We start from the raw sequence: 21715 nt of genomic DNA, 5'->3' as shown, positions 1-21715 counted from the left end.
AGGGTTCATTCATTATAATTGATGAGCCAATATTTGTACATTAATATTAACTAAAGTTCATGGCTTACATTTGGGTTCACTGTTGGTGTTCTATATTCTGTGGGTTGTGACAGATGCTTAATGTCATGTGCCCATCATTATGGTATCATACAGAATAGTTTCACTGCCCTAAAAATCCCCATGCTCTGCCTGTTCTCCCACCTCCTCCCTAATCCTTGATCATTTTGCTCTCTCCATAGTTTTGCCTTTTCCAGCATGTCATGTGGTTGGAATCACACAGTAGCCTTTTCAGACTGGCTATTTTTGCTTAGCAATATGCACTTAAGGTTTTTCCATGTCTCTTTATGGCTTGATAGCTCATTTCTCATTGCTGAATAATATTGCGTTTTATGGATGCACTACAGTTTCTTTACATTTGCCAATTGATGCCCATCTTAGTTGCTTCCAAGTTTTGATAACTGTGAATAAAGATGCTGTAAACATGAGATCGTAGGTTTTTGTGTGAATATAAGTTTTCAGCTCATTTGGGTAAACACCAAGGAGTGCAGTTGCTGGGTCATGTGGTCAGAATGTGTTTAGTTTTACAAGAAACTGCCGGCCTGTTTTCCAAAGTGGCTGTACTGTTTTGCATCCCCACCAACCATAAATGGGAGTTCTTGTTGTTTTGTGGACATTTGGACTTAGTGTGTCCATAACTCTTTGATCTAGCAGTGTTAAGTTGGGAATGTGGCATTACTGCCACTTTCCTTTTTGAGAATCTAATGCTCACTTTCTCTAGAGGAATCCACTTGTTGCATGTAACTTGTAAAATTTTATAATATTGAGGTTCATGGCCTGGAGTCCAGGTTGAGAGTGTCTGCGCTAGCCTCTAAAATATTTAATATCTCAGTCCGAAATCTGAAAGAACAGGAAGTCCTCGATGGAAACAAACCCTTCTAATCATTAACTATCTTTTCCTTACGTGACAAGAACAACTTACCTTTTATCTTGTTCATTAGGAAAGGACTGGGTTTCTTTAAGAAAGGACTGTCAGAAAGTCTGGGTTAGACGTGCAGGGTAAAGTCGCTTTCTTAGTTAGCTGGGGAAGAAGTGACCAAGAGTGGTGTTGACCCAGACTCAGATCCTTGTGTAGTCGATCCATTTATGTCACTGAATTTGTTTTAAAGAACAGGCTGGAAGTTTGAAGTAGGGAGAGAGGAGGAACGGGCAATGGATATTTGTCAATATAAAAAAAGATGTATTTTCAAAATTTATAGACTAAAAACTTTGTGTATCCCAAAGCAATTCATTTTACTTTGTTTATATACAGATAAAATAATACATTAAATTAGGTGGACTTTTAAAAAATGCACTCTGGCATTTCAAATCCAAGGCATTTGGGGGCAGGAGGAGACCGTGGAGTTTCCTCTGCGCACCATCCTCACTTCAGCAGACAGGGAAGCTAGGATTAAGGGGCTTGGCTTCCGTCTCACTTCTAGGCAGCAGCCAGAACCTACATGTCCTGACTTTGGTCCAGTGTGCTGTGCCACGACCCTGTCTAAAAGTTAAAAGGTATATAGAGAATTTTTTTTAAAGGAAGAAGAAAGAAATGTAGTACACGCCATGAAATCTTGTATGGAAGGACGTGCCCCATGGGGATTCCACAGAGTGCTTCACGGTGAACACATTCAACATAGGGAAATTATGACATTGAATCCCGTTGCTGTTTTCCTTGCCCATTCCCTAAGGGTTTGTCAATATTTGGTCATTATGGTCCCTGACCTCTGGGTATTTACATGGATTTTGTGTTTTTCCTCGAGTTTTAAAAACTATTTATTTGTTAAACATTTTGACTCTGTCTCTATCTGATATTAAGGATTCATTTTAGGTAGTTGGACAGCAGAGATCACAAGCTGAATCTGACCCTCTGGCTCCACTGTTCCTTTTTAAAAATTACCTCTACTTTTAGGATCATTGGTGCCCCCTAGTGAGATGACTGAGTAAAAGCACTAGTTTAGTGAATGGAAACTGTTAGCGTTTAAAAAGAGACGGCTTAGCAGTGTTATTGACCATTAAAAATCCTGTTTCTGATTTTTGTTTTCAAGAAATTGAGACCAAGAAATGAACAGCGAGAGAATGAATTGATTATTTCTTTTCTGAGATGTTTATATGAAGAGAAACAGAAAGAACACATCCATATTGGGGAGATGAAGCAGGTATGGCATTTTTGTCTCTTGTAATTGTTGCCAAGTCTCTGTGTAGACAGCGTTTTGAGGATTTTCTGAAACTCTGATACCTCTTTTTCTCTCTCTGTTTTATTTTCCTTTGTTGCACATAGAGGGGAGATTTGGGGGTGTTAGATTATGCATGCTTGAGAAGATAGGAAAAGTTTCTATCTGCACCATAGTGGAGTTGGAACAGTTGCTCTAATAAGAGGACTGGCTTAGAGCAGCAAGAATTAAGTGTAAGAGTGGATGCCACCAAGATGAGCTGCTTGGCTTGCAGGGAGCTGGTCTGTCACCTCGCCTTTCTTCTCTGTAAACCTGGACGGACATTGCATGGCTGCCTTTGGAATTACAAAAAGTACCTGAACGTCCTTTGTGATACAAATGCTAGGTCACAAATCAGATACAATGTTGGCAAGCCTGACTTATGTGCTCTTCAGGTTAGAACTTGGATTAATTCCATTTTGCATGATGGAAATACAGAGTCTCCCTCCCCTCCACTGTCTACAGCATTATTTAACTTTTCTCTTTGTGGGGTCTCAAGGTAGAAGCTGAGGCTCTCTGCAGATCTCTCCCTTGGAAGATCTTCCCGTTTGGGAGTCCCTATGTTATGTGGTACCACAGACCATTTCCTTTGTCTTTTGGACTCCGTGTGAGTCCATTCGTAATGAACCATTAATAGCTTCAAAACATACACGTTTTATATTTGCTAGTTACTTGTTGGCCAAAAATCTAGGGAAAAATCAGTGAAGGATGTACAAGTTTCTCAGTTTCCCAAAAGTGTATCCCCTTTTCTTTTTGAACACTCCCCGCATGCGTGTGCCAAAGACACTTCTGTGCTCAGCGGTGTGCCCTGTCCCACAGCAGCCTTTGCGTCTGGACCCTAAACCAAGTGTACAGTTTTCATGGGGTGTACACTTAGCAAATCTCATTAGGTTTCTACCTTCCGATGGCTTAGGCAAACGCATGCCTTCCCTGAACCCTTGGGCTGGTGTACAGTGTCAGCCATGGTTTCTAATCTCATTGGCCAGCCATGGGGTCCTTTAGCAGTGACTCTAACATGAGTATATGACCTGTGTTTTTTTTAATTTTTGACTTTTGGTCTTGATGTGTAGCCATTCCTCCCTTCCCAGCCTGTACCCTCAAGATGGCATTCAAGTTCCGTGTCTCTCCTGTTCACTTTTGGATGGACCACACAGTCTAAGTTTTCAGTTAATGCTCGAGTTCATTTTTCGCCTATTTCTTTTCTCTTTTCCACTCCCTTTTTCCCCTCTTGTGCCACTGATTTTTTTTCCCTGTTCCGACTATCTTTTATCTGAGTCAGTCTGACGTGTTCCAACAGAAAATTGATAATTTTGGAGTAATTTATAACTGCTAGAAAGGGGAATGAAGCATTTACGGTGGATGGAAAGTCTTCTTTTACTAAACATTTTGAGCATTTGTGGTGAATGGAAAGTTTTGACCTAACTGCAGACTCATTTTTATGGACCAGGATATTTTTATGGTTTGAGCATAGATCATCCAATAGAGAAATGTGTTTAATGTTCCCCGCCCCCCCCCCCAAAGTATAAGAGTTCAGTGTAGAAGCCTTACAAGCAGAACTGGCGTCTGTGCAACACTTTTACTAGGGGTTTCTAAACATCATGACCCAGAAGGCTCATGTCTTCGTCTATAAAGAAGCTGCCCTAATCCCCTGATGAGGCTGGTGTACTCCAGGCTGGACACTCTCATGGGCTCTGAGGAGTGGGCTTCTCAGAGCAGCAGCTGCTTTATAGACCCGTTAGGCACAGCCTTGAGGTTCACTGATAGATTCTTTGCATGTTTTCTGCTATCAGTTTAGCCACATGGATTTCATTACCTTCTTGTTGGACCTAAAAATTTCTAAAGCTTTTGTAAATGTGGGAAGATGTGACCTAGACCGTGGTAGGATCATGACTTTGACAAAGAACTTCTCTGGCCACAGGACTTCAAAAGTGGACAGAGGACAGCGAGCACTCCTCTCCGTGCTCAGGGTCGGCAGGGAGGCCATATGTGCTTTTCAAAGACCGAAAGAATAGTGCTGGGTAACTGTCAGAGGAGTTGCGAAATAGAAAAAACCCTGAATGAGTCTTTTGATCTTACAGAACAGGGTTCAGTTTGGGCAAGACTTATACATTAAGTTAGAGGCTGTCACGTTTTAGTCAGTGGACTTGTCGTTTCCACCTGTATTCACAGAGGTGGTACAAAAATTAGTATGAAATCAGCTGTCACTTACTGAATGTTTACCAAGTGCCAGATACAGTTCTCATTCCTTATGTAAATGACTCCATTCATTCTACAGGATTTTTGAGGTAGGTGGTAAAATACCCATTTTATAGATGAGGAAATGGGGAAGAGCAGTCAAGTAGTTAGCTAGTGAGTAGTGGAGCCACTTTGACATCTAAGTACTTTATCTTATTATTATTTTTTTAAGGAGCTTAACAAAATTTAATGCTATATAACTACTTACTGATTTCCTTGGGTCTGTTTTCTAGCAGATAAGATTTTCTTTCTTTTTTTTTGTGACATTTTATTATGAAACATTTCAAACATATAGAGAAGTTGAAAGAATTATACTATGAGCACTCATATACCCACCATCCAGATTTTACAGTTTTAAACATTTTGTTAATTTGGTTTATCATATATCTATTAGTCCATCTTATTTTTCCATGCCTTTCAAATTAAGTGATATCAATACCCTTCATCCCTAAACACTTTAGCATGCATATCATTAACTAGAATTTAGTGTTTGTTTCCAGTTTGGGGGAGATGAAATTTACATTTGGTAGGTTATGCAAATCTTAAGTGTACTATTTGTTGAGTTTTGATGACTGCTACTACATTCAGGTAGCTCAAACCACTATCAAGATATAGAATATTTTCATCCTGCCGCGCGCGGTGGCTCATGCCTGTAATCCCAGCACTTTGGGAGGCCGAGCCGGGCGGATCAGGAGGTCAGGAGATCGAGACCATCCTGGCTTAACACGGTGAAATCCCGTCTCCACTAAAAATACAAAAATTAGCCAGGCGTGGTGGCGGGCGCCTATAGTCCCAGCTACTCGGGAGGCTGAGGCAGGAGAACGGCGTGATCCCGGGGAGCGGAGGTTGCAGTGAACCAAGATCGTACCACTGCACTCCAGCCTGGGTGACAGACTCTGTCTCCAAAAAAAAAAAAAAAAAAAATTTTTTTCATCCTACCAGAAAGTAGCCCTATATTCCTCTTCTAGTCAGTCCTCACTACCCCTTCCCCCAGGTAACCACTGTTTTGATTTTTTTTCACCTTAGATTAGTTTTGCCAGTTCTAGAATTTCTTATAAATGGCATGATACTCTTTTGAGTTCTGGCTCCTTTGGCTGAGCATAAGGTTTCTGAGACTCATCAGAAACGTTATGCTACATTGTTGCATGGATCAGTTGCTTGTATCAGTAGTTTGTTCCTTTTTGTTCTGTGGTATTAATGTCAAGAGTTTCTTTCTCCATTCTCCTTCTGAGCTGCTTGATTATGAATAAGGCTGCTGGTAGATACATTGTGCCAGCCGGGGATGGTGGGTTCTGAACTGAGAATTTCAGTGTAGCATCAGGATTTAAAACTTGAATCCAAACTTTCATGCCTAGCGTTCACCCATCTGTCGAAGGATGTGCAATATAATGACTGCAATTGAATTCACTGTGGAGCCTCCAAATTAGAAATTATTGTCTACGAGGGCCAGGCACAGTGGCTCATGCCTGTAATCCCAGCACTTTGCGAGGCTGAGATGGGAGGATTGCTTGAGGCTAAGAGTTTGAGACCAGCATGGTCAATATAGCGATACCCCATCTGTTTTTTTTTTTTTTTTTTTTTAAAGAAATTACTGTCTTAAGAACCAGCATCATCTTCCAAGGAGAAACTTCTAGATACTTATTTTAAGATAAATAAGGAACAAGTTATATTCTAAATGTGAATTATTTTTTAAATGCAATTTTTTAAACAAACTTTATTTGAATTATGGCAATAGACATGGAAAACAATCTTTTGATAGTAGGGGAAAGCAGAAGAAACACTGAATTAAGTACACAGAGATTCTTCAGGCCTGCTTTAAAAACACATGCATACAAATGCACTTCTGTCTCTTAGGATCTACTAACTGATGCTGCTTGCTTTAGTCTTTTAGCTAATATTTCTTTTTTTTTTTTCTTTCTTTCTTTCTTTCTTTCTTTCTTTCTTTCTTTCTTTCTTGCTTTCTTGCTTTCTTGCTTGCTTTCTTTCTGTCTGTCTGTCTTTCTGTCTTTCTTTCTTTCTTTTTGACAGAGTCTTGCTCTGTTGCCAGGCTGGAGTGCAGTGGCATAATCTTGGGTCACTGCAACCTCCGCCTCCCGGATTCAAGCGATTCTCCTGCCTCAACCTCCTGAGTAGTTGGGACTACAGGCATATGCCACCATGCCCAGCTAATTTTTGTATATTTAGTAGAGACGGGGTTTCACCGTATTGGCTGGGATGTTCTCTGTCTCTTGACCTCGTGATCCGCCTGCCTTGGCCTCCCAAAGTGCTGGGATTACAGGTGTGAGCCACTGCGCCTGGCCAATATTTTCTTTATATGTCAAAACAATTCAGTTTGCTTCACTTTTATGAAAGGTTTATTATGAGTTTGAAAGCAATTATCCCTTTTCTTAACTTTGTAACTGGTGTTGAGTAGAAGGCAGGCCCCTAGGGGCCCTTTGTGGATAATTCCCTTTACTCTGGAGGCTGCCTCGAGCCTGGACAGGCCCTTACACTTGGTCAGTGATTGCACAGAACCAGTTGCAACAGGTAAGGCGCCTCCCTGTGGCGCATAGCATTTTGCAGGCACTTGGTCACTATTTGCTGAGTGAGTCTGTTACCTTAGGTGTGTATTTCCTGTGGACCTGCCAGGGGATCATTGCTCATTCACTCATTTTGAACAAGCCAGTATTACATGTCCAGGGTATGCTCTGTAGTGTGAAACACAAAGGTAAATGATAGTTTCCCTTCTCAAAGGAATTTCTAAGCTAGTAGCCATTCTTTTGATGCATATTCTCATTCTCATAGAATTAAAATTATGGATAATTGGACAAAACTGAATGTCGCTCTAATCAGAATCCATTCTTTTTCTTTCATGTCTTGAAAAATGTGTAGCATTCATTAGTGAATTAGGATTTCATTATTCAAAGAAGACAGTAAGGTCTTCGAACAGCAGATTACTGAATAAAATAATGCCTAATAGCAATAGAATGAGGGGAAGACATAGTTAAGGAACATTTTATGCCCATTAGACTGGCAGAAATTTTTAAAATGTGACAATACCTTATAAAGGTGAACTTTCCTATACTGATACTGAGAATATGAATTGGTACCATTCAGGGGAGAGAAGCTTGATAGTATCTGGTGTAGCTGAAGAGGCACAGTCCCTGTGACCCAGTGAGGACATTCCTCATTATTTCCCTTGCCAAATATTTCACGTGAGTCTGTAAGGAGCTCTGTACAAGAGAGGTCACTGCAGCCTCCTTTGTAAAAGCAAGAAAAAAAAAGCAAATAAGTGTTTAACAATAGGAACATGGATAAATTAGGTTATACAGTGAAAATGTGCACTCTGGCTAAAGTGAGTGAATCAGAAAACATTTGTCAGCAGGAGTAAATCTCAAAAATAGTATTGAAAGAAGGAAGCTAATTTACAGAAGGATGTATGCAGTATGACACCTTTCATTTAGTTTCAACTACATATCTTTTATGGACACATACATACATATAAAAGTAGAAAACATGAATTGATAGGATAAACACCAAATATTTCTGCATATGGCCAGATGTGGGGAAGTAGTGGTGATTAAGCTTCAAAGATGTCTGTAGTGGTTCCCATTAAAAGTAGGAAGTAGGCTGGGCACAGTGGCACACACCTGTAATTCCAGCACTTTGGGAGGCCAAGGCAGGTGGATAGCTTAAGGCCAGGAGTTGGAGACCAGCCTGACCAACATGGCGAAACTGCATCTCTACAAAAAATACAAAAATTAGCCGGATGTGGTGGCGCACACCTGTAGTCCCAGCTACTTGGGAGGCTGAGGCATGAGAATTGCTTGAGCCCAGGAGGTGGAGGTTGCAGTGAGCCAAGATCGCACCACTGCACTCCAGCCTGGGCGACAGAGTGAGACTCCATCTCAAAAAAAAAAAAAAACAAAAACGAAAAAAAGGCTCATAGAACAGGTAATAGTCATGATATCTGACGTTTTTTGAGTGTCTGGTTTACATTTTTTGTTTTTATTTTTTGAGACAAATCTCACTCTGTCACACAGCCTGGAGTGCGGTGGTACGATGTCAGCTCACTGCAATCTCTGCCTCCCGGGTTCAAGTGATTCTCCTGTCTCAGCCTCCCAAGTAGCTGGGATTACAGGCATGCACCACCACACCTGGCCAATTTTTACATTTTTAATAGATACAGGGTTTCGCCATGTTGGCCAGACTGGTCTCGAACTCTTGACCTCAAATGATCTGCCTCAGCCTCCCAAAGTTCTGGGATTACAGGCATCAGCCACTGTACCCCGCCTTGGTATATGTGTTTTGATTTGTATTCATTCATTTAAGCCTCATGACAGCTCCTCGAGGAAAGTTCACTATGCATCCTCAGGCTGCAGGTAGAGGGCCTGAAAGGGACAGGAGATAACAGTTTGGCCAAGACCACAGAGCCAGGGAATAGCAGAGGAACATTTCACCTGGGCATTGCACTCCGGAGCTGTGCTTTTCACTATTCTCAACCCCTGGCAAAGGCTCACTTGAACAAAGCCAGGTGGTGATACAAAGGTATTTATTTGTTATATTAGTCTCTACACTTTTCTGTGTGCTTGAAATGTAACAACTGGAACAAATAATATGTCAGTATTTAGAGTAATGGGGGATTTGCTTGTGTGTGTGTGTGTGTGTGTTTTTGAGATGGAGTCTCACTCTGTCGCCCAGACTGGAGTGCAGTGTCATGATCTCGGCTCACTGCAACCTCCATCTCCTGGGTTCAAGTGATTCTCCTGCCTTGGCCTCCTGAGTAACTGGGATTACAGGTGTGCGCCACTACGCCTGGCTATTTTTTGTATTTTTAGTAGAGACGGGGTTTCCCTGTGTTGGCCAGGCTGGTCTCAAACTCCTGACCTCAGGTGATCCACCCACCTTGGCCTCCCAAAGTGCTGGGTTACAGGCATGAGCCACTGCGCCTGGCTGTTTGTTTTTCTAACAAAATTATTTTCTAACAGAAAGCAATCAGGTGAGAATCCACATAAGAAACAAATTCAGAGATATTTGTTGTATATTTTTAAAAAATGTACCTTCAACTGGGTGTGTTAGCTCACTCCTGTAATCCCAGCACTTTGGGAGGCCAAGGCAGGTAGATCACTTGAGCTCAGGAGTTTGAGATCAGCCTGGCCAATGTGGTGAAACCCCATCTCTACAAAAAATACAAAAAATTAGCTGCGCATAGTCCCAGCTACTTTGGGGGCTGAGGTGGGAGGATTGCTTGAACCTAGGAGGTCAAGACAGCAGTGAGCCATGATCGTGGCACTGCACTCCAGCCTGGGCAACAAAGTGAGACCCTGGCGCCCTGTCTCAAAACAAAAACATAAACAAAAAAGCACGTCCTTGTAAATAAGTAACACTAAGACTTCATTTAGTACAACTCCATTGTATTTTTATTTTCATTTTCTATGGCCAGTAGTTAAGGGAGAGAAGCTTGGTTGCAGAGAATGAAAGGACGATGGGAAAATAAAAGTAGGAGAGAGGAAAATGCAAGAAAGCAGAGATCTGTAGAAAGGGATGAAGGGTTTGTATAGGCAGAGAAAATATGTTCTTTAATTGAGAAATTTCTGTTGTCTCACCATCTGAAATGCCCTCAAAGGTAAGTTATTGCTTTATTTTGAAAAACTAATCATAGCTACCTTTGTCCCACGCTGTGTTCAATGCTTTACACACTTTACCTGTTTTAGTCTCACAACACAGTGTTATGATTCGATCTTGCCATTGGTCTCACTTTGCTGAAGAGGAAGTTTGAGGCTCAGAGAGAGTAAGAAACTGGCAGAAGACCACAGTTAGGGAAGACAGATCTCTGATCCAGTTGCAGAGTCTGAGCAATAAACTGCTTCACCTGATTGGTTTCAAAGCACATTTCCTCATTTTACTTGGGGTAATCACAGCAGCTCTCTGAGGCAAAATTATTTCCTGGACTTGCAGCCATGTCACTAAGGAGCAGATGAGGTGAGATCACAGACAGAATCAGAATGATGGCCTGGTGCCAAAAAGATGTGTCCTAGAGATTCTTCATTCCTTTAAGAAGGAGAGGAGGAAGCGATAAGTGACTTAACTTTTCATTTTTCACTTTTTTAGACGTCGCAGATTGCAGCAGAGAATATCGGAAGTGAATTACCACCCAGTGCCACTCGATTTAGGCTAGATCTGCTGAAAAACAAAGCAAAGAGATCTTTAACAGAGTCTTTAGAAAGTATTTTGTCCCGGGTAAGTAGCATAATTTCCCCCAATTTAAGTTAAATCACTTTTTAGGAGAGTGTTAGATTGAGTTATATGCTTTTATTCCATCAATGTTCATAAAGGTAAAAGTATAAAACCTTTTTTTAATGTTTTCTGAGGCTTAGAACAATATTATATACATTTTAAATTGTTTTTAATTTGACCTAGGTTTAAAAGAATATGTATTCCTTACTCTTTTGTATTATATCCAATGGGATTTTTTTTACCTCCCCAAATAATATTTGCTGACCAGTCCCTATAAAGAGCATGCCTTAGATACACTGAGGTGTGGCTTCTGTTCTCCCTAGTATTACTGTGTATAACTTAAAAAGCAGTTACTGTCAGCTGCTGGTGTTAGGTTTCTAAAAGGCTATATAGTAGGGGTCAGCAAACATGCCCATTGGTCACATTCCACCTACCTCTACTTTTGTAAAGTTTTATCGAAACACTGCCACATCCATTCATTTATCTGTTATCTAAGGCTTTTGTTTTGCAGACTTCAACAGTTGCCGCAGATACTATATGCCTCACAAAGCATAAGACACTTACTATCTGTCCCTTTACAGAAAACGTTTACCAAATATAGCTCTATAGAAAGAACAAAGTACACACGTACATCAATCTGGGAGTTCTTTAAGAAATTACACCTCCCTCCCATGAGTGTAAATAGCCTTGATGGCACGTCTGAGAAATCAAATCTGATTTTCCCTCAGAGTTTCACGCCTTTCTGGAGTATGCAGTATCTTCTTATAGTTCTTCTTGATTTTATCGCACACTTCTTTTGAAACATCTGATTTTTATTATTTTTTTAATTAAGGAAAGTTAAATTTTATTTTCTTTGAAGATGTTTCTGAGAATTTTGTAGTATCTTCTGAGATCATGAAAAACAGTTGATTTACAAAACCAGAATTGGGAGGGGCTGCATTTGAGAGCTCCCAAAGGGATAGAGTGCTGTCTGAGTGACAAGCTGCTGGCCATTATGATGACTTGTGACCCAGGGGAGGGAGTTGCTGAGTGGGCTTGCTTGAGCGCTTGATTTTCCTTATAGACGAATTGTCTTGTCTTCCTGCCTGTCACCCCTGCCAAATTACTCAGCCGCCAGGTGTTTTGGAACGTTTAGGTTAGTGTCTTTTTTTTTTTTTTTTAAATGATGGAAATGTTGATTATTTTAATGTACATATATCCTTAGTAGCATTTCTCAGTAGATATATTTTTTTCCTCAGCTTATTTAAATGGACCAATCTGCTTCTAGCTGATGCCTTTGCAAAAGCCTCCAGGGTCATAACTCGACTGCCTTTTCTTTATATAGGGTAATAAAGCCAGAGGCCTGCAGGAACACTCCAGCAGTGTGGATCTGGATAGCTCCCTGTCTAGTACATTAAGTAACACCAGCAAAGTAAGCACATTTCTCTTTATATGACACCCTGAAGAAACCAACAAATCGGTCTTGCTCATCTCCTGTCTACATGCCTCCAATAATTTGCTGCTTCCAAATTTCTTGGCACAGGTGGATGACTGGTCATGCAGGTCTATCATAACATAAAAGTTTTACATGAAAGAGCAGATGGGGCCAGGCGCAGTGGCTCATGCCTGTAATCCCAACACTCTCAGAGGCCAAGGTGGGCAGATCATGAGGTCAGAAGATCGAGATCATCCTTGCTAACACGGTGAAACCCCGTCTCTACTAAAAATACAAAAAATTAGCACCTATAGTCCCAGCTACTAGGGAGGCTGAGGCAGGAGAATAGCGTGAACTCGGGAGGCGGAGCTTGCAGTGAGCCGAGATCGAGCCACTGCTCTCCAGCCTGGGCGACAGAGCGAGACTCCGTCTCAAAAAGAAAAATATAAATAAAATTTTTTTAAAAAGCAGATGGTCATTCCATAAACAAAGAAACAAGATCACAATTTGAGACAAGTAAGATCTAATTTGTCACAATACAATCAATGGATTTCTTTCTCAAGTAGATTTTCCTATTAAAAAATAATTAATATTGGGAAAACCTCAAAAAGTGGATTTGTGAATTTAGAGGACTATATAACTTAAATTTTTCTTGTTTAAAAACATTTTTATTTTGGATTTAGGGGTACATGTGCATGTTGATTACATGGGTATATTGCATACTGGTGGGGACTGGGCTTCTAGTGTACCCCTTATCCAAGTAGTGAACATTGTACCCAATAGTTAATTTTTCAACTTTCACACCCCTTTTCATTCTCCCCCACTTTTGGGGAAATTAAATTTCTGAAACTTTATCCTGTAGCTGGCTCTATGATTATAATGAACTATTACTGTTTCATTTAAATAAGCAAGTATCTATGTCCTTCTTTTAATAACTTGCTTTCCAGACATTTAATCATATTTAAACCTGGTCAGTTCAACTTTATAACTGCTGAAAAGCAGTTTTGGGTTTTGTGCTGGGGGGCCAGCTTTCCCTTCTGCTACCAGAGGACTCTCTTTTGCAGTAGTGAGGGAGGGAGTGTTTGTGGAGTCCAGCTCCTTACCACAGGCAGGGTTTACAGTCCTCTGCCATCCCTCCTAGACACATGGCTTTCAGAATTTTTCTAACCTACAGTAAGAAGCACATTTAACATTGTGGCGTAGTTCACAAACACACATACCTACACACACATACCTACACGTTCACACACAAAATTAAAAGTTAACAAAACAATATTTACTGTGAACAACATATAATACATACTGATATTTTGTTCCATTTTAAAAATGCTCATGGCAAACTACTCAGTTGTACCACCTACTAACGTGATAGAGGGCCCAGTTTGAGATACACTTCCTTAGATGAGTGCTTCTCAAATTTTAGGTGCCTTCATCATGGGGTTCTGGTTAAAGTGCAGATTCTGGTTCAGTAGGCACTGGAGGAGGCCTGAAATGGTGCATTTCCAACGAGCTCCAAGGCAATGCTGCTGCTCCTGGTCTGCAGACCCCCTCTGGGGAGTGAGGAGCTAGACAGCAGTCTTGTAAATGTGAGTTTCTAAGCTAAAATCCAGGGGAACATAGCATCGTCCAGCCTCCGTCTAATACACACTGATCCCACCCTGCAATTCATTGCAAGTGTGGAAAACCTTTTGTCTATTTGTTGTATACAGATGAACCACACACAGCCCCTTTCATGTAGGCAGTTACCTAGGAGGAGAGAGATGACAGATGCACAAACAGCTGCAGCATCAAGCAGAGTGTGGTAGGAGCCCAGAAGTTACTAATAAGAGACATTGGTAACTTCAATGTCAGAAGAGCAAGGGGAGGGGAAGTTAGGTTTGGTCAGTGGAACCAGGGAAAAGGTGAGGGGTGAGGGGCCAGTGATGCTATTGGACTAAATCTTGGTGTAGGAATTGTGCCTATGGAAGTGAACAGAGAAGAAGGCATTCCAGACAGACCAGTGTCAATAGAGATACAATGAAGAAATTCATGTCACTCAGGTGGCTTTCCAGTAAGCCTTATTGCTTGCTTTTTATTTTTCTCCAAAATGCAGAAATAGTAATATATACATATTCATTCTTCAGTACTCAATAGTTGTGAAGATTCTTTTAAAAAGTTATAAAAGTCTGTCTAAGATTTCAATTTCTAGAGTCATTCTAAGAGAGATGCTACTTTTCAGAAGCTGCTTGCGTGTATTGTGTATGTTTATGCGTACTTCTTTACATCTTTCTTTTATTCATCTTGAATTGAGAAACTGCTATAAAGATACTCTATTTTATGTAATTTGATCTGTTCTAATAAATTGGTCACCTACGAGATGCAAAGAAGCCAAATAGCCCTGAAATTTGACAAATGAAAATGGCCCTTTCAGTTGTCCAGTTAAGCTAAGGGTTAGCTCTTTGATCTAATTTGGAGGGATATTAATAAGAACTTAGATCAACAGGTTTGCATGATGAAGATTGTCTTCTGTGATGTGTTGTCTTAGACAGACTTTTAAATCCTTAAAAGAATCTTCACAGCCATTGAGTCCTGAAGAATGAGAAACTTGAGTTATGAAAGTAATCAACATTTCATAGTATGCTGATGTTTTTTATAAAATTAAATATATGTAACTTCTCCCTTTAATAAACAAATTTCATTTTTTTTTCCAAATTAAAACCCTCAGTACCTGCTACCTAAAAGGCACTCAACTGTGTATCAAATAAACAGGTAGAATTCAGAGTCTCCAGTCTACTATTAGATACATTCATTCCTGTTTATTCATGTTGATTTAGTTTTTCCCTTTCAACAATTTCAATAGGGGAAAGCTGCTACAATTCCTCTTTTAAAATATTTTAGATATATTAAAAATATATTGGCCACTAGCCACGTCCTGGGTGCAGTGCTAAACATCAGTTTGCTCGAGTGGTAGTAGTTCACTCCTTTGAAAAAGCATGCATCGTGAAGGCATACAACTTTAAAATGTTGTCATGATTCTCAACAAATGTTTGAGCACTCCATAGATTGTTGCATACCTAATAAAACAATACCTTACGTTTGTATAACATTTTACAACATAAAAAGTACTTTTGGTTGTATTATCTTGCTTTGTTCTTGAAACTCAGATAAATTTTTACTATACCTTCTTACAGATGAAGAAATTGAGGTGCAGAAAGAATTTATTTCCCCTGAATTGCAGCAATAAGTGCCTACAGAGTGATTTTCCATATTCTAAGAATATTGATACAGTTCTTAATCTCAGATTATGAAGTTGAATCTCAACAGTAGATCAGATTCGGAGAGAGTTTTAAAATGTGGGTTTAACATGAGTGAACACATGTGGCAAAGATAAAGAACTTGGTTAAGCCGTGGAGACAAGTTGTCCAGCACTCACTCTCTTTAGAAGCTGTCGGAAACAGTCCTGTTTTCTAGAGAGAGGGCACTATTCGTGGCATTGCCCAGAACGTTACAGATTGTGGCTTATGTCCTCCACTCCTGCACTTGGCCAGTTTTCCCACTTCTCCAGCAAGCCAGCAGTGTGTCCTTGAGGAGCTGGCATTTATTTAATGGACCTTCATTTTCTTCTGCTTTTGGTGGTGGCCTCTAGATGGCATTATAATCAGAACACATACTTAGATACTGAAATGTTTGCCTGCACTGGAACTAGAGATTTATAAATCCCACAAATTCCCCATGGCGTGTCTGATCTGCTGTGTGTTTGCTGCCAGGAGCCATCTGTGTGTGAAAAGGAGGCCTTGCCCATCTCTGAGAGCTCCTTTAAGCTGCTCGGCTCCTCGGAGGACCTGTCCAGTGACTCGGAGAGTCATCTCCCAGAAGAGCCAGCTCCGCTGTCGCCCCAGCAGGCCTTCAGGAGGCGAGCAAATACCCTGAGTCACTTCCCCATGGAATGCCAGGAACCTCCACAACCTGCCCGGGGGTCCCCGGGGGTTTCGCAAAGGAAACTTATGAGGTATCACTCAGTGAGCACAGAGACGCCTCATGAACGAAAGTAAGATTTGTTTACATCTGTTGCATAAATAGCTGGGGCATATCTGTGACTAGCCAGGTATGTGCATCCCAGGTATGTTTACTGAGTGAGAGAAACGAGTAAGGCTTTACTCTTGGTTCAAAGAGGTAAAACTGGAAGCAGTGACATGTTTGTTCGAGCTGCTGGTGTGTATACAAGCAATGGGTACATGCATTGTCAGGAAGCAGGTGAAAGTGAGCAAAAATGTTACCTGACATGCGCAGTCATTACTCCTCAAACAAAGTAAGAGACATTGCTGGCTGTGGAACTTTGCTGCTGTGAGGAAGAGGGCAAGCAGATGAGTCTCCCCATCCGAAGCCCTGGAGCAGGGCTACAGCAGGAGGGAGAGGCGGTGACCCCTACAGGCAGAGCAGGAGTGGTGTGCTGACCTTATGGGGTGACAGGGGTGCCTCGGCTTCTGGTCCTAGTTCTACTGTGAACAATTGTGATGTGGACAAATTTGCTAAACTTCTCTGTATCACAAAATTGGAGTAGATGTCTTCTAAAATCTCTCACTGTAAGAATCCTAGATTCTTCTAACAAGATTTATTCATTGTAACAGTTGGGTTTCAGTGACCAGTTAGAATCGTCTGGTTATGGAGAAGGGTACTCAGAAGTTCCCCCTGTTCCTTCCAAGTGTCCCTTAGTGATTCATTTGACTCTATGTGCCAGAGACTATGAATGGACACAGAGTTATCTTTAAAAACAACTTTAAGCAATTTAAAAAATCCCTCACCTAATATGAATCAGGGTCACACCTGTGTACAGTTGCTGCCTTCTTCTGACTGGCAGCTGCAGAAGTCCCAGGACCTGTGTGTTCATGTAGTTCATACATGAATCATTGAGAGTGTGCGTAGTACAGAAGTGTTTGGAATGTTCTGAGTAAAGAAGTGTGAGCATTAACAGCCCTGGATGATGGAGCAGAGCCTCCCAGCTTTGTTTTCTATCAGCCATTGGAAAGAGTTCTTGGTTGTTTGGAATTCAGTGGGGTAGTGGTGATCCCAAAAGCAGGGGACACGTCAGAAGGTACTGCTTAATAAATACATGCTTTTAGAGACACGCATCATTGGGTTGTAGCCCTGTAAGTTTCTTGTGTTTAACACCCTGTCCACACACTACTTCTGTTCTGCCTCACCACTGCCTGCCCACTCCTCTGTTGTTGGCGTTTTCAGTGATCATTGAAACATTCCTGTCTGGAGAGTCCTAGTTCTCTTGTGAAGTCTGCTGTTTCTCAAAAGCCATAGTTGGTAGGACTCAGTATCAGTACTTTTCCTTTCTCCGTGAAGAATGTGGCTTCATAATAGATGATGTTACACATCCGTAATGAGAGGGATGGGGAGATGCCTGTCTGTCTGCCTCGCTAGCATGGCCCATTCTGCTTTCTTTCCCTCTTGTGAACTCTTTTCTGATTTATCTGCAGGAAATAAGACATTGAAATTCAGGACAGGATATTGTTCATTTTAAAGGGAAATGTATTTTTTTAAAGTTCACATTTTTTTTTGCTTTTGTTTATACTTTAATTGAATTTTTTTTTTCCTGCCAGTTCCTGAAAAAGGAAATAGAGAAAGAAATACTATTGCTCCTGGGCGAAGTGGCTCACTCCTGTAATCCCAGACCTTTGGGAGGCTGAGGTGGGAGGTTGCTTGAGGCCAAGAGTTCAAGGTTACAGTCAGCTATGATCGTGCTATTGCACTGCAGCCTGGGTGACAGAGTGAGACCTATTTAAAAAAAAAAAAAAGTATTGCTGGGAGCATAAACACGTGGGAGATGGTCAAGAATGGCCGTCGATATACTCTGTTTTTTAGTGAAAACTACCTTTGCCAGAGAGCGAGCAGAGATGAGGAAGAGGAGTGGAAGAAGTCCTCCACTCTGACAGTGTTACTGGAACAACGAGACAAAAGCAGTTGTGCTCCTTCCATCTGTTTGCTCCGTGTCCCTGTCGGCGCCCCCTCTCCTGCTAACCCCCCCGTGCTTTCTCTGATTGCTGTTTAGTGTGGATCCTTCACCTGTGGGTGAGTCTAAGCACCGCCCAGGTCAGTCTTCAGCTCCTGCTCCTCCACCTCGTCTTAACCCCTCCGCCTCCTCGCCAAACTTTTTTAAGTACTTAAAACATAATTCCAGTGGAGAACAAAGTGGGAATGCTGTGCCAAAGAGGTGAGCTCACTCACGTGGCAAGTTTGGTGTTGTCTGTTTTCCTGGGGAGTTCACACTGATGAGGACGTGCTGAATGGGGGGAATGTCCATGCAGGAAGCAGAGCCACTGTGTGTGTGTTTGTGTGTATGTGTGTGTGTGTCTGTGTGTCTTTGTTTATATTTGGTCTTATTTTCAGCTGTCATTTGAACCAAGTTAATTTTACTGTTGATTACTTTTCTTAAAATTATGAAAACAGATGTTAATGGCAAATTGGTTTGTGTTTGGGTTTGTTTTTGTTTTTGAGACAGGGTCTCACTCTGTTCCCCAGGCTGGAGTGCAGTGGCGTGATCTCGGCTCACTGCGGCTTCTGCCTCGTGGGTTCAAGCAGTTCTTCTGCCTCAGCCTCCCGAGGAGCTGGGACTACAGGCACACGCCACCATGCCCAGCTAGTATTTTTATTTTTTTTTGTAGAGATGGGGTTTCACCATGTGGACCAGGTTGGTCTTGACCTCCTGACCTCAAGTGATCCGCCTACCTCAGTCTCCCAAAAGTGGTGGGATTACAGGTGTGAGCCACTGTACCCTGCTGCAAATTGTTTTTTATATGCTTATTTTCACATTTCCTTGCCCTAGTGGACACTTAACATGCATGTGTATACACACACATGCACACACACACAGATTAACATCTGTGTTTGATCATGTACACTGCCATTTGTGCTATATCAGAAACTTCCTGATTGATTTAGGAGAATTATTTTTCCCAGTTTGAAAGGAAGAGTCATTTGGAAAATGGATTGGTTTTCGTTTTTAAAAAATTATCCCATTCATTTAAAATCAAATTTTGTTGGTGAAAATGAAAGTTAAATCTCATTCGTGAACTACTTTTACTTTCTTATCTAGTTTACTTTTCTTAGCATTAGAACAAAAATGTTTATTTTGAAGCTTATATTTTATACTTTGTGTTTTTATGTTTCTTTATCCTAAACTCTTTTTTCAACCAAACTCTTAGCATCTCCTACCGTAATGCCCTGCGGAAAAAACTTCATTCTTCTTCCTCTGTGCCAAATTTTCTAAAATTTCTGGCTCCTGTAGATGAAAATAACACCTCTGACTTTATGAACACCAAAAGGTAGGGCTTAATTTAGATATATCAACCCTGGGTGTTATTAAGTGTTGAATATCATTAGATATACAAGGTGTTTTAACTACTGTTTTGTCATTTAAAAAATCATTTCAGCTAAATCTGTTGTATCTTCTTTCTTATACTTTTTTCTTACTGAATGTCATTTTAAAAAATGTGCAACCAACCTGTTCTTCAGTTTTGAGATTGAGGATTAGTTTATTTAAGTGTTATCTTAAGGAAAATCTTCGTCAAGTCTCTGAGACCAGTGTTTCTGGGTAGTGAGCATATGGCTGTTTCAAATCAGGATGTCTGATCTGTTCAGGACGTCTAATCTGTAAGTTGAGGGGATTGCTTAGTTACAGGTACACAACTTAGGTATAAATTAGAAGGGTCTTCTCAGGTTGTCCTGTGAATAGGAACAAAATGTATGATTAGATTGTGTTTATATATTGATAACTATATTTTGTAGTTTAAAAAATATGCACATTAAAACATCATCATCATCAATTGACTGCATAGTTATTGCCTTGCTGGTTCTGTGTAATTAAATTGCAACTTGTTTCATTTTTTGTGGGAATCCTTGGAGACATGGGCCTGTGCTGAGCAGATATTCCCATGTACAGAGGAGAGCAGAATGGGGCCCCTTGGCATTGCCCCCGCTTTTCCCCCTTTAGGCAGTTTCTCTTTTTCAAAGTGGCACCAAGAGAGGCCCAGTTGGAAGCTATGATCTGTGGAACATGTTTCTTAATCTCTGTTACAATCGAAATCATTTAAGGGCATGTAATTGTTCTCTTTTTATGAAAAGAATTCTGTAAGAAAGCCGTTCTTTAGGAATGATGACCCACTGTGAGCTTGATATAACTTCTGTGATTGTTTATACAAAGATAGTTGATAAGTTAGTGCTTTGTTTAAAAAAACTGTTAAGCTAGCAAAATCTCGTGAATTCCTCCCCACTAGTCATAAATCAATCATCTTATAATTTTAGGGACTTTGAATCCAAAGCAAACCATCTTGGTGATTCTGGTGGGACCCCTGTGAAGACCCGGAGGCACTCCTGGAGGCAGCAGATATTCCTCCGAGTAGCCACCCCCCAGAAGGCGTGCGATGCTTCCAGCAGATACGAAGGTAAGGCCCGTACCTGAAATGAAACCTTAAAAAAGAGCAGCAAACATCCAGCTGACAGAGGACCCTGGGAGCCCCATCATATTGGTAAGAAAGCAGGGCGCTGTCCTCTTCAGGATTGGCAGGTCTGAGGCAGTCACAAAGGTAACTAGGGAGGGAGTTTAGAGGTTACCCTACACTTCTTAGGGAAGGAATTTAGAGCTCATTTAGGGTAACCTCTCCATAAACGGGCGCAGAGCTCTGATGTTGAGAGTGGTCACAGCGTTACCAGCGGTGAATCCGGACAGGTCTGCAGGAACCTCACTTCTGGCCTCCTAGGACATAAGGCAAAAGGAGAGACTGAGGCAGGTTTTAGAGCAGGAGTGAAAGTTTACTAAAAATATCAGAGCAGGAATGAAAGGACGTCAAGTACACTTGGAAGATGGTCAGGTGGGCAGCTTGAGAGATCAAGTGTGTGATTTGGTCTTTTGACTTGGGGTTTTATATGTTGGCATACTGCCGGGGTCTTGCGTTCCTTCTCCCCTGATTCCTCCCTTGAGGTGGGCTGTCCCCATGTGCAGTGGCCTGCTAGCACTCGGGGGTTGCGGGGGAGCATGTGCAGGGTGTTTACTGGAGTCGTAGGCGTGCTTACTTGAGGCGTTCTTCCCTGTCCAGTCTAGCATTCCTAGAGGAGCGCTATGCACCAGTTAAACTCCGCCATTTTGCCTCTTAATGCGCATGCTTGAGCCCACTCGCCCAGCTCCCGAGATCTTACTGGGAAGCTGCTACTCACCAGTTTCAGGTGTTTTGTATCTACTGGGAGCCCGCCCCTCCCTGGTGCCGGCTGTGACCAGTTCTCACTTTAGAGAAACAGTTAACAAATGCTTGACCATCACCTGATGGTCCCCTGACATTGCTGGTGTGTATCTGGGAGGGGGCCTCTCCTGTCCTCCTCGTGTCTGACTAGCTACCCTGTAACCAAAGCGTGGACTTCGGAGTCTGCATTCAAATCCCAGCTTTTGCCCTTAGGAGCTGTGAACCAGAACAGGCTGTCTAAAGTTACCACCTATAACCTGGGATTAATTATGTCTGTTGCCACACTGATTGGGACAAGGCAGCATGCTATCATTACTGATACTTTTTTTTTTTTTTTTTGGATGGAATCTTGCTGTGTCGCCCAGGCTGGAGTGCAGTGG

General features: G+C 41.5%; 1 protein-coding gene across 9 annotated transcripts in view; it reads left to right on the top strand.

Annotated features, from left to right (window-relative positions):
* The window catches only part of TBC1D1 (TBC1 domain family member 1), a 244012-nt gene that overhangs the window by 138800 nt on the left and 83497 nt on the right, over positions 1-21715 (top strand). For 5 of the 9 annotated variants that reach the window (XM_009206662.2, XM_009206659.4, XM_021938348.2 and 2 more), the window contains 7 exons: positions 2085-2195; positions 10575-10703; positions 12025-12111; positions 15861-16141; positions 18152-18313; positions 19305-19424; positions 20404-20543. In XM_009206662.2, coding sequence (XP_009204926.2) covers positions 2085-2195; positions 10575-10703; positions 12025-12111; positions 15861-16141; positions 18152-18313; positions 19305-19424; positions 20404-20543 — 1030 coding nt within the window. The remainder of the gene's footprint in view (positions 1-2084; positions 2196-10574; positions 10704-12024; positions 12112-15860; positions 16142-18151; positions 18314-19304; positions 19425-20403; positions 20544-21715) is intronic. The other 4 variants (XM_009206657.4, XM_009206658.4, XM_009206660.4 and 1 more) reach the window with 4 other exon arrangements.

This window comes from Papio anubis, chromosome 3 (assembly GCF_008728515.1).
Source record: "Papio anubis isolate 15944 chromosome 3, Panubis1.0, whole genome shotgun sequence".
Classification (NCBI taxonomy): Eukaryota; Metazoa; Chordata; class Mammalia; order Primates; family Cercopithecidae; genus Papio; species Papio anubis.
The sequence above is the reverse complement of the archived record's forward strand: the minus strand, read 5'-3'. Positions and strand labels throughout refer to the sequence as shown.